The sequence below is a fragment of the Heptranchias perlo genome, chromosome 24 (assembly GCF_035084215.1).
Source record: "Heptranchias perlo isolate sHepPer1 chromosome 24, sHepPer1.hap1, whole genome shotgun sequence".
Taxonomy (NCBI): Eukaryota; Metazoa; Chordata; class Chondrichthyes; order Hexanchiformes; family Hexanchidae; genus Heptranchias; species Heptranchias perlo.
The window spans coordinates 48,368,278-48,381,252 of record NC_090348.1 but is presented as its reverse complement, the minus strand read 5'-3'; the positions used below and the strand labels follow the sequence as shown (position 1 = coordinate 48,381,252).

At 47.7% G+C, this 12,975-nt stretch overlaps 1 protein-coding gene across 1 annotated transcript in view; it reads left to right on the top strand.

Moving 5' to 3' along the window:
- Nucleotides 1-2,564, top strand: part of endou2 (endonuclease, polyU-specific 2) — a 36,466-nt gene extending 33,902 nt beyond the window's left edge. Inside the window, exons 5-6 of the mRNA XM_068005304.1 lie at nucleotides 770-923; nucleotides 2,307-2,564. Coding sequence (XP_067861405.1) covers nucleotides 770-923; nucleotides 2,307-2,564 — 412 coding nt within the window. The remainder of the gene's footprint in view (nucleotides 1-769; nucleotides 924-2,306) is intronic.
- The last annotated feature ends 10,411 nt before the right edge of the window (nucleotides 2,565-12,975 follow it).

Genomic DNA, 12,975 nt, shown 5'->3' with positions numbered 1-12,975 from the left:
GTGGAACTGTATCCCAGTGAGAGTCAGTCCCTGTGGAACTGTATCCCAGTGAGAGTCAGTCCCTGTGAAACTGTATCCCAGTGAGAGTCAGTCCCTGTGGAACTGTACCCCTGCGAGAGTCAGTCCCTGTGGAACTGTACCCCTGCGAGAGTCAGTGTCTGTGGAACTGTACCCCAGTGAGAGTCAGTCCCTGTGGAACTGTACCCCAGTGAGAGTCAGTGCCTGTGGAACTGTACCCAGTGAGAGTCAGTCCCTGTGGAACTGTACCCAGTGACAGTCAGTCCCTGTGGAACTGTACCCAGTGAGAGTCAGTCCCTGTGGAACTGTACCCCAGTGAGAGTCAGTCCCTGTGGAACTGTATCCCAGTGAGAGTCAGTCCCTGTGGAACTGTACCCCAGTGAGAGTCAGTCCCTGTGGAACTGTACCCCGGTGAGAGTCAGTCCCTGTGGAACTGTACCCCGGTGAGAGTCAGTGTCTGTGGAACTGTACCCCAGTGAGAGTCAGTCCCTGTGGAACTGTACCCCAGTGAGAGTCAGTCCCTGTGGAACTGTACCCCAGTGAGAGTCAGTCCCTGTGGAACTGTACCCCAGTGAGAGTCAGTCCCTGTGGAACTGTACCCCTGCGAGAGTCAGTGTCTGTGGAACTGTACCTCAGTGAGAGTCAGTGTCTGTGGAACTGTACCCCAGTGAGAGTCAGTCCTGGCCTTGTGAGAGCAGTGAGAGTTCCGATTGCAGAGCCTGACACGCTGCCCTTATCTTCCTCAATCCAGCCCCGATTCGTCTGGTTTCGAGCACGTGTTTGTCGGTGAGACCCGTGGTGGGCAAAGGGTCATTGGATTCCACAACTGGATCCAGTTATACCTCCAGGAAAAGCTCGGACATGTGGATTACAGAGGATATAGCATGCAAAATAATCAGCTCACAGTGAGTAACACAGGGGACAGAGAGGGAAGTGAGTGACAGACTGGAATCTAATCGAGGGGTTCGGGGGGGTTTATACATAGAATAACAGATACCCGGGAGTGAGTTACAGACTGGAATCTAATCGAGGGGTTCGGGGGGTTTATATATAGAATAACAGATACCCGGGAGTGAGTTACAGGCTGGGATCTAATCGAGGGGTTCGGGGGGTTTATATATAGAATAACAGATACCCGGGAGTGAGTTACAGGCTGGAATCTAATCGAGGGGTTCGGGGGGTTTATATATAGAATAACAGATACCCGGGAGTGAGTTACAGGCTGGAATCTAATCGAGGGGTTCGGGGGGTTTATATATAGAATAACAGATACCCGGGAGTGAGTTACAGACTGGAATCTAATCGAGGGGTTCGGGGGGGTTTATATATAGAATAACAGATACCCGGGAGTGAGTTACAGACTGGAATCTAATCGAGGGGTTCGGGGGGTTTAGATATAGAATAACAGATACCCGGGAGTGAGTTACAGGCTGGAATCTAATCGAGGGGTTCGGGGGGTTTATATATAGAATAACAGATACCCGGGAGTGAGTTACAGGCTGGAATCTAATCGAGGGGTTCGGGGGGTTTATATATAGAATAACAGATACCCGGGAGTGAGTTACAGGCTGGAATCTAATCGAGGGGTTCGGGGGGTTTATATATAGAATAACAGATACCCGGGAGTGAGTTACAGACTGGAATCTAATCGAGGGGTTCGGGGGGGTTTATATATAGAATCACAGATACCCGGGAGTGAGTTACAGGCTGGAATCTAATCGAGGGGTTCGGGGGGTTTATATATAGAATAACAGATACCCAGGAGTGAGTTACAGACTGGAATCTAATCGAGGGGTTCGGGGGGTTTATATATAGAATAACAGATACCCAGGAGTGAGTTACAGACTGGAATCTAATCGAGGGGTTCGGGGGGTTTATATATAGAATAACAGATACCCGGGAGTGAGTTACAGACTGGAATCTAATCGAGGGGTTCGGGGGGTTTATATATAGAATAACAGATACCCAGGAGTGAGTTACAGACTGGAATCTAATCGAGGGGTTCGGGGGGGTTTATATATAGAATAACAGATACCCAGGAGTGAGTTACAGGCTGGAATCTAATCGAGGAGTTCGGGGGGGTTTATATATAGAATAACAGATACCCAGGAGTGAGTTACAGGCTGGAATCTAATCGAGGAGTTCGGGGGGGTTTATATATAGAATAACAGATACCCGGGAGTGAGTTACAGACTGGAATCTAATCAGGGGTTCGGGGGGTTAATATATAGAATAACAGATATCAGTGTCTTAATTCCCCTTTCTCATCCCCTTTCCCCTTCCCACAGCCGGACGAGAACAAGCACCTCCTCACGCTCCAGTTCAGCTGGAAGAATGGGATTAAGCCCCGGGGTAGCTGCTTCATGGGGGTGAGCCCGGAGTTTGAGTTTGCCCTCTACACCATCTCCTTCCTCAGCTCTCCAGGCCGACACCTGAAGCTGAGGTTCAGTCAGTACGAGGTGGAGATCGTCTGTCACAGCAACATCCACAAAAACATTGAGACCACCTACCCCATTCTGCTGCGGTATTTATCAGTCACTTCATAGAAGCACAGTAGGTACAGCACAGGAAGAGGCCATTCGGCCCATCGTGCCTGTGCTGGCTCTTTGAAAGAGCTATCCAATCAGTCCCATTCCCCTGCCCTTTCCCCGCAGCCCTGTAAATTTTTTCCCTTCAAGTATTTATCCAATTCCCTTTTGAAAGTTATTATTGAATCTGCTTCCACCGCCCTTTCAGGCAGCACATTCCAGATCATCACAACTCGCTGCGTAAAAGAATGTTTCCTCATCTCGCCTCTGGCTCTTTTGTTGATCACCTTAAATCTGTGTCCTCTGGTTACTGAATCTTCTGCCACTGGAAACAGTTTCTCGTTATTTACTCCGTCAAACCCCCTCATGATTTTGAACACCTCGATCAAATCTCCCCTTAACCTTCTCTGCTCTAAGGAGAACAACCCCAGCTTCTCCAGTCTCTCCACATAACTGAAGTCCCTCATCCCTGGTACCATTCTAGTAAATCTCCTCTGCACCCTCTCTAAGGCCTTCACATCCTTCCTAAAGAGCGGTGACCAGGATTGGACACAATCCTCCAGCTGAGGCCGAACCAGTGTTTTATAAAGGTTGAGCATAACGTCCTTGCTTTTGTACTCTCTGCCTCCATTAATAAAGCCCAGGATCCCATATGCTTTTTTAACAGCCTTCTCAACTTGTCCTGTCACCTTCAAAGATTTGTGTACATTCACCCCCAGGTCTCTCTGTTCCTGCACCCCCTTTAAAATTGGACCATTTCGTTTATTTTGCCTCTCCTCATTCTTCCGACCAAAATGCATCACTTCACACTTCTCTGTGTTAAATTCCACCTGCCGTGTGTCTGCCCATTTCACCAGTCTGTCTCTGTCCTCCTGAAGTCTGTTACTATCCTCCTCATTGTTTACTACATTTCTGAGTTTCGTGTCAGCTGCAAACTTTGAAATTCTACCCTCGAGACCCGAGTCCGGGTCATCAATAAATATCAAAAAGAGCAGTGGCCACAAAACTCAACCCCGAGGAACCCCTAAACCCTCGTGGACTCGGTGAACCACGGAAACAAAACCCAGTAATCGTCAGTTTTTAAATTAAAATTGTTCTGAATATTTTGCACATCAGGTGAGATCTGTAAATGAGATTCCACAGCTACTTTTCCATTCGTGGTCAAACACTCCCAGGGCAGGTACAGGGTGAGATACAGAGTAAAGCTCCCTCTACACTGTCCCATCAAACACTCCCAGGGCAGGTACAGCACGGGTTAGATACAGAGTAAAGCTCCCTCTACACTGTCCCATCAAACACTCCCAGGGCAGGTACAGGGTTAGATACAGAGTAAAGCTCCCTCTACACTGTCCCACCAAACACTCCCAGGGCAGGTATAGCACGGGTTAGATACAGAGTAAAGCTCACTCTACACTGTCCCATCAAACACTCCCAGGGCAGGTACAGCATGGGTTAGATACAGAGTAAAACTCCCTCTACACTGTCCCATCAAACACTCCCAGGGCAGGTACAGGGTGAGATACAGAGTAAAGCTCCCTCTACACTGTCCCATCAAACACTCCCAGGGCAGGTACAGGGTTAGATACAGAGTAAAGCTCCCTCTACACTGTCCCATCAAACACTCCCAGGGCAGGTACAGCACGGGTTAGATACAGAGTAAAGCTCCCTCTACACTGTCCCATCAAACACTCCCAGGGCAGGTACAGCACGGGTTAGATGCAGAGTAAAGCTCCCTCTACACTGTCCCATCAAACACTCCCAGGGCAGGTACAGGGTTAGATACAGAGTAAAGCTCCCTCTACACTGTCCCACCAAACACTCCCAGGGCAGGTACAGCACGGGTTAGATACAGAGTAAAGCTCACTCTACACTGTCCCATCAAACACTCCCAGGGCAGGTACAGCATGGGTTAGATACAGAGTAAAGCTCCCTCTACACTGTCCCATCAAACATTCCCAGGGCAGGTACAGGGTTAGATACAGAGTAAAGCTCCCTCTCCACTGTCCCATCAAACACTCCCAGGGTCAGGTACAGGGTTAGATACAGAGTAAAGCTCCCTCTACACTGTCCCATCAAACACTCCCAGGGCAAGTACAGGGTTAAATACAGAGTAAAGCTCCCTCTACACTGTCCCATCAAACACTCCCACGGCAGGTACAGGGTTAGATACAGAGTAAAGCTCTCTCTACACTGTCCCATCAAACACTCCCACGGCAGGTACAGGGTTAGATACAGAGTAAAGCCCCCTCTACACTGTCCCATCAAACACTCCCAGGGCAAGTACAGCACGGGTTAGATACAGAGTAAAGCTCCCTCTACACTGTCCCATCAAACACTCCCAGGGCAGGTACAGGGTTAGATACAGAGTAAAGCCCAAGACACACTGAGGTACTAACTTTTTAGCTGCTCTAATTGAATCTTTGTTGCTTTAAGCTGAGCTTGGTATCTCTCCCTGTTCTCCTGGGAGTTATTTTCTTTTAATTTGTAGAAGTACTTTTTTCAGTCTAAGTGGTCCACACCTGTGACCAGTTTGCCCCTGTGGTTTTGTTTTACTGTGTGCCCTTCTTTGGCCACTAGGGATGGACCTGGTTTCATTTTGCCTTGGAGTGGTTTGAAAGGCCTAGTCATTGGATCACGCAGTGCCTGTCTCTCACCCGATAAACATGCGGGTGCTGAAGGGTCCAATATGGTGTGTGGCTTGCACTCGCTCGGTCCATGCTGGGACAGTCCTGCTGCCAAAATGGTTTGGGCACCCAGGGGTCGTTCAGGGTGCGACTCGCACGCTGGGTCATGTGCTGATGAGGCGAGAGGCCAATTCTGCCTGTCCTCTTACTCATCAGCTGCTGCCATTGGGTTGAATTTGGCCAAAGATTTCCCATTCTCCCTCAGTGTTGGTAATTTGCCAGCCTGGCAGGATCGCCCACTCAAATCCTCCACCATTTTGGTAGATGTAGCCCTCCTGAAATCTGGACCCAGCGTTAAGTTGTCAGTCGCCTTGGTGTGGCTCATCAGATCGGATGTAATTCCGGAGTGACTGGTGCCCACCCGTCCCCACATGGAGGTCTAATACTGCTTCAGGGGCGCTGGGAGAAACCAGATCAAATCATCGACTCCCTCTACACGCATTGTGATAGGAAACAGCCGTTTACATTATCAACAAATTCTTGCAGCTGATCTGCAGGTGATTTCACCATTATGCAGTCAGTCTATCAGCTACCTGAGGGGTTTAATCTGAAATCTATCCAATTTATATTAATCGCAGACACTGATGTCAACTGTAAATTTATCAGCATCACTGCTGTCACCGTAGCATAACTGAAGAGCCTTTGTAACCTTTGTGATTTATTTCATCAATTAACCCCATCTATTAGTAATTTACACACTCAATCTTTCAGTTTAAATGCTGACAACTCTGGGGAAGATTTTCTACTGTAAGCCCACCCATTTCTTGCCTGTACAATCTGGGGGGCTCCTCAGCCATGCCTCGGACGCCCCAGACCCACCTGACACAATGTTGGGGGGGGGGCCTGTGAGTGGACGAGCAGCCCGCCCACCTGAAGCAGGCAGGAGGTTGCTTACATGTGTACATTGGTGTCCTACCCCAGTTGTAGGACCTCATACCCACCCCGCCCCCCCGTGGCAATTTTAGGTACAAATGGGTAAATTGTGCCCCTCCCATTTGCAGCAGGCGGTGAGGGACTGAGCCACGCTGCAGGGATTGGAGCAGGAGTTGCCCGGGCTTTCCGCAGCCCTGCGTGGGGGCGCTGCCCGCGAATGTTCATTGAGCATGCGGTGCCTCGCCTGAATTACACCGACGAGGCCCGAAGCTGAGAGTGGATCAGGCTTCCTGACACTGGCTTCAGGCTGGCAGCATGGCTACTCCGGAAATTCCCGGCCGGTTTGGGCGGAGGTAGACAATCCCCACCTTCCCGCGTATAACAGATTTGGACGTGATGCCAAATGGTAATCAATGCCTCATTTATTAATGGTTAAATCAAACATGCAAACGTACCAAATATTGGAAAACAATATTACCCCATTTGACCTCTGGGCAGAGTTTGTAATTAAGTTGGCGACATGGTCGTTTCAAGCTTTCCGACAGTGAGGGAGTTCTCTGATAGTCAGGTGGCCTTCTGACAGCTGGATGATCTTCGCTGATTCCTCTGCCTTGAGCTCAAAAGACGCTGGGTTTTTATGTCTCCCCTGGCAGGAACCTCACACCATATATGGAACAATATTCATAAGACCCTTATAGATTAACAAAGTTGTTTTTCAAAGAATTCAAGATGGTGAGCTTGTTTTAACATTCCTCATTTAACCACGAGACCCTTTGCAAGGTTGTTTTTCAAGGTGGACAATTTGTTTGACTGCACTCCTCTCACTACCTCGTCATGGCCCTCGTCTTATCGCTATCTTTGGATTATTGTTCCGCTTTCATAGAATCATAGGAAATTCACAGCACAGAAGGAGGCCATTCGGCCCATCCTGTCCACACCGGCCAAAAATGAACCACCCAGTCTAATCCCACTTTCCAGCCCTGTAGGTTACAGCACTTCAGGTGCACATCCAGGTACTTTTTAAATGAGTTGAGGGTTTCTGCCTCTCCCTTTCAGGCAGTGAGTTCCAGACCCTCACCACCCTCTGGGTGAAAAAGTTTCTCCTCAGCTCCCCTCTAATCCTTCTACCAATTACTTTAAATCTATGCCCCCTGGTTACTGATCCCTCTGCGAAGGGAAATAGGTCCTCCCTATCCACTCTATCTGGGCCCCTCATAATTTTATACACCTCAATTAAATTGCCCCTCAGCCTCTTTTGTTCCAAAGAAAACAACCCCAGCCTATCCAACCTTTTCTCATAGCTAAAATTCTCCAGTCCTGGCAACATCCTCGTAAATCTCCTCTGCACCCTCTCTATTGCAATCACATCTTTCCTGTAATGTGGTGACCAGAACTGTACACAGTACTCAAGCTGCGGCCTAACTAGTGTTTTATACAGTTCTAGCATAACATCCCTGCTCTTATATTCTATGCCTCAGCTAATAAAGGAAAGTATCCCGTATGCCCTTTTAACCACCTTATCTACCTGTCCTGCTACCTTCAGTGATCTGTGGACATGCACTCCAAGGTCCCTCTGTTCCTCTACACCTCCCAGTATCCTCCCATTTATTGTGTACTCCCTTGTCTTGTTTGCCCTCCCCAAATGCATTACCTCACACTTCTCCAGATTGAATTCCATTTGCCATTTTTCTGCCCACCTGACCAGTCCATTGATATCTTCCTGCAGTCTACAGCTTTCCTCCTCACTATCAACCACACGGCCAATTTTTGTATCATCTCCAAACTTCTTGATCAAACCCCCCACATCCACATCCAAATCATTAATATATACCACAAAAAGCAAGGGACCTGGTACTGAGCCCTGCGGAACCCCACTGGAAACAGCCTTCCAGTCGCAAAAAGCAAGCTTTTTGGGTCATTGTTTCTCCTTTACCAAGTATCTGCCCTGCTTCTCAATGAGGGTGACAAGGGGTCAGTCACTGGTCAAAGGTTAACAGTTTACAATTCAGCAAAATACACAGTGCAGCCTGCAGAGCATGATGGTAACATTAAGAAAATGATGTCAATTTTTCCCTATTTCCAATATTCTCACACCCGCACCATGTTTCGAAGGTTAATAAACAATTGTTGGTTTGTGACTTTATTGTCTGATTTCTTCTTTGACTATTGACCACACAGGGTTAATTGATTCACTCAGTCGTGTCTGTGGATCCTGGTGGGAGGTTCGTTGTGTGAACGTTAATATAATCCAAACTGGTTGAGATAAGACAGTTTGGTGGGTCAAATTTAGGTGTTGTTAACTCTGAGAGAGAGACTGGGTGGTAAACTCGAGGCTGTTCCTTAACAAGTGGTTACAGTGAAGGGTCAGGGATTTGTCTGATGCCCTTGATGGATATGTTTGTCAGGGAATTGATCCCAGTGTTCCTACAGAGTGAGTGAGTGAGTGAGGAATGAGTGAGTGAGTGAGTGAGGAGAGAGTGAGGAGTGAATGAGATGTGAGTGAGGAGAGAGTGAGTGAGGAGTGAGTGAGTGAGGAGTGGGTGAGGAGAGAATGAGGTGTGAGTGAGGAGAGAGAGGAGTGAGTGAGGAGAGAGAGGAGTGAGTGAGGAGTGAGTGAGTGAGGAAAGAGTGAGTGAGGAATGACTGGGGAGAGGGTGAGGAGAGAGTAAGGAGTGAGTGAGGAGAGAGTAACGATGTCCCATCTCCCCAGCAGGAGCCAAGCATAAGGCTGTCTACGGCTTCAGAGACTTGGGACTCGAACTCATGGGTACTTGCGTGAAATGAAGGATGTTTGAGGAACATCATAACTACGTGCAAGCTCTGAGGTCAATCACTGAGGATGTGCAACCACTGACAGCTGTGGATTTTGAGTCTACAGCTCAGGGAATCTTCTGTTCTTGCCAGGCACCAATAAAGCGTGTGGCAGCTTCATTGGAATCTGCTTCAGAGCCCCACCCAAGAATTGGCCAGGGACCACCCAGTGCCCCCACTTCCACTGATGCATGGACTGCAGCTCAGGTGGCTGTAGGGGAGAGAATAGAGAGCACCTTGTGAACCAGCTCCCAGACCCTGGGGTTCACGATGAAGGCTGCTGTCGCCAGAGGTTTCAGGGTCTGAGAGCTTCCATTAGACTAGCCATCCCACTGACCAGTGGGGACTCAGATCCAGGACGTAGTGAGAGGGCGATGGTTGGAGTCCACCTGCCTGATCCCATCATCTCCCAGGATAGCAGCATATTCCCGGCCTCCGGCCTTACCCCTCGGAGCACCAGATCAGGAGCACGTAGGAGGTCACACCAGGCTGCCCAGGAACAAGCTCCGGAGATGCAGCCTGCAGTGGCTTCCTGCTCAATCCCACCAACCTTTTGTAGAAAAGGAACCGTCAACCACCTCCCGCTATACTGGCCTGAGCAGAAGCACGAGAACAGGTGATGGAAAGGCAGGCGCAGTGACCTGGAAACACACACTGTTAGGAGAGAGTAGGTTGGCTTGTGTTCACTTTGGACTTTGTTATATTAAAACAGAATGTGCATTGACATGGGGCTTTCTTATTGATGGAGGTTAGAGTCACACAGGAAAGGGGACCACTCATTTGGCGATTATTGACATGGTCACTTTGGGGCAAAGTGGGCTGATGTCAAGTTCTAAGGTGAGTCCTGGACTGAAGAATTGTTCCCTATTTCAAGGTGGGCAGAAGAGACTGATGACTAAGGTAACTGTGAAACAGAAGAGAAGAATTCCGTGATGATCTGTGCTCTGAAGCCCCCCTTGTATCAGTGAAGCCTTTGAGTTCAGGTCCTACTTCTAACTCTGAAGCGGCACGAGATACCTGCTCAAGAATGTCCAAGTCCAGACCTTTTTGGATGATGACATTACGCAGGGCACAGCAAGCTGCAACAATATGTGACACACGATCTGCAGCGCCCCTTCCGACAAACCTAGTGCCCCTTTAAGATCCCAATGGTCCTCTCGATGACCAATGTTGTAGAGGACTCATTGTAGCATTCCTCTGCTGCTATCAGGGCCGCTCTGAGTGGGGTCATTGTCCACGGGAGCTGGGGTTAGGCCTTGTCAGCCACAAACCATCTGTTGACCTGAGTTTTTTCGTTGAAGATTTCGAGGAGGGCTGGACAGCAGCAACTTCCAGTCTATCTGGCGTTCATGTGTGGGATCCTTTGCAGGCTGTTGTACACAAGCTGAGCATTGAGGGAGTGGAAGTGCTCCATGTTGAGGAAGCTGAAGAGGGTTTTATGTAGGAGCTCACAAAGCAATTTGGATGCCATTGATCAGCCTTGGGTAATCCAGCAATCCTGTATAACTGGATGGCTCGATCTCACCACTGCCTGGCTGTGATGTCAAAGGTGATGAATTTAAGAACATAAGAACATATGAAATAGGAGCAGGAGTAGGCCATTCGGCCCCTCGAGCCTGCTCCGCCAATCAATCAGATCATGGCTGATCTTTGACCTCAACTCCACTTTCCTGCCCGATCCCCGTATCCCTCAATTCTCTTAGAGTTTCCTCAACATGGACGACTTCCACTCCCTCAATCTCAGCCTTGACTATCCTCAACGACGGAGCATCCACAGCCCTCTGGGGTAGAGAATTCCAAAGATTCATACCCTCTGAGTGAAGAAATTCCTCCTCATCTCAGTCTTAAATGTCCAATCCCTTATCCTGAGACTGTGCCCCCTTGTTCTAGACTCTCCAGCCTGGGGAAACAGCCTCTCAGCATCTACCCTGTCAAGCCCCCTCAGAATCTTATACGTTCCAATGGGATCACCTCTCATTCTTCTAAACCCCAGAGAGTATAGGCCCATTCTACTCAATCTCTTCTCATAGGACAACCCTCTCATCCCAGGATTTAATCTAGTGAACCTTCGTTGCACCGCCTCTAAGACAAGTGTATCCTTCCTTAGATAAGGAGACCAAAACTGTACACAGTACTCCAGGTGAGGTCTCACCAAAGCTCTGTACAATTGTAGCAAGACTTCCTTACTCTTGTACACTTTACATAGAATTACATAGAATGTACAGCACAGAAACAGGCCAATCGGCCCAACAGGTCTATGCCGGTGTTTATTCTCCACACCAGCCTCCTCCCATCCTACATTATCTCGCCCTATCATCATATCCTTCTATTCCTTTCTCCCTCATGTGTTTATCCAGCTTCCCCTTAAATCCATCCACACTATTCACCTCAACCACTCCTTGTGGGAGTGAGTTCCACATTCTCACCACTCTCTGGGTAAAGAAGTTTCTCCTGAATTCCCTATTGGATTTATTAGTGACTCTCTTATATTTATGGTCCCTAGTTCTGGTCTCCCCCACAAGTGGAAACATCTTCTCTACGTCTACCCTATCAAACCCTTTCATAATCTTAAAGACCTCTATCAGGTCACCCCTTCTCTTTTCTAGAGAAAAGATCCCCAGCCAGTTCAATCTTTCCTGATAGTTATAGCTTCTCAGTTCTGGTATCATCCTAGTAAATCTTTTATGCACCTTCTCAAGTGCCTCCATAACCTTTTTGTAATATGGAGACCAGAACTGTGCACAATACTCCAAATGTGGTCTAACCAAGGTTCTATACAAGTTTAACATAACTCCTCTGCTTTTCAATTCTATCCCTCTAGAAATGAACCTCGTGCTTGATTTGCCTTTTTTATGACCTTAATAGCCTGCGTCGCTCCTTTTAATGATTTGTGTATCTGGAACCCCAGATACCTCTACTTCACTGTCCAATTTAGACTCTTATTTTCCAATTTGGAATTTCTCGTTGGTTTTACACTCCTGAAAAGTGATCTCCCTATTAAGGGCAAGCACTGCTTTAAATTTGCCTCCCATCCCCCATTACTCCCCCGCGCTCCGTGAAGTCACCAGCAATCAAGAGTTGGATCACTTCTCTGCAGGTGCGTTAGATTCTTTAGTGAGGTTTAGAGAGCCCTCTGTTTGTTGCTGGGTTGTCTGACTGAAGCAGCCAGAAACTCTGTTTGTTTCCCAAATGTTTCGCTGTGATATCTCCGTGGAGCCAAATGTAAGCCTGGGGATTGGGAGAGATATAGAAACCAGCAAAGGATGACCAAAAAATTGATAAAAAGGGAGAAAATAGAATATGAAAATAAACTAGCAAGAAATATGAAAACAGATTGTAAGAGCTTCTACAAGTATGTAAAAAGGAAGAGATTAGTGAAAGTAAACGTGGGTCCCTCAGAGGCTGAGACAGGAGAAATTATAATGGGGAATAAGGAGATGGCAGAGACATTAAACAAATATTTTGTATCTGTCTTCACAGTGGAGACACAAAAAACATATCAGAAATAGTGGGGAACCAAGGGTCTAACAAGAGTGAGGAACTTAAAGTGATTATTATCAGTAGAGGAAAAGTATTGGAGAAATTAATGGGACTAAAAGCCAACAAATCCCCTGGACCTGATGGCCTACATCCTAGGGTTCTAAAAGAGGTGCCTGCAGAGATAGTGGATGCATTGGTTGTGATCTTCCAAAATTCCCTAGATTCTAGAACGGTCCCCATGGATTGGAAGGTAACAAATGTAACCCCACTATTCAGGAAAGGAGGGAGAGAAAAAACAGGGAACTACAGGCCAGTTAGCCTGACATCAGCAGAAGGGAAAATGCTGGAATCCATTATTAAGGAAGTGGTTACAGGGCACTTAGAAAATCATAATATGATTAGACAGAGTCAACATGGTTTTATGAGCATGGTTCGGGTACAGTCTATGCACATTCCCACAAGGCAGAAATGGATGACAAAAGAGATAGTGAATAAGATGAAATGGAAAAAAGGGGCATATGACAGATGTCAGGTTGATAAAACAAGTGAGAACCAGGCTGAATATAGAAAGTTCAGAGGGG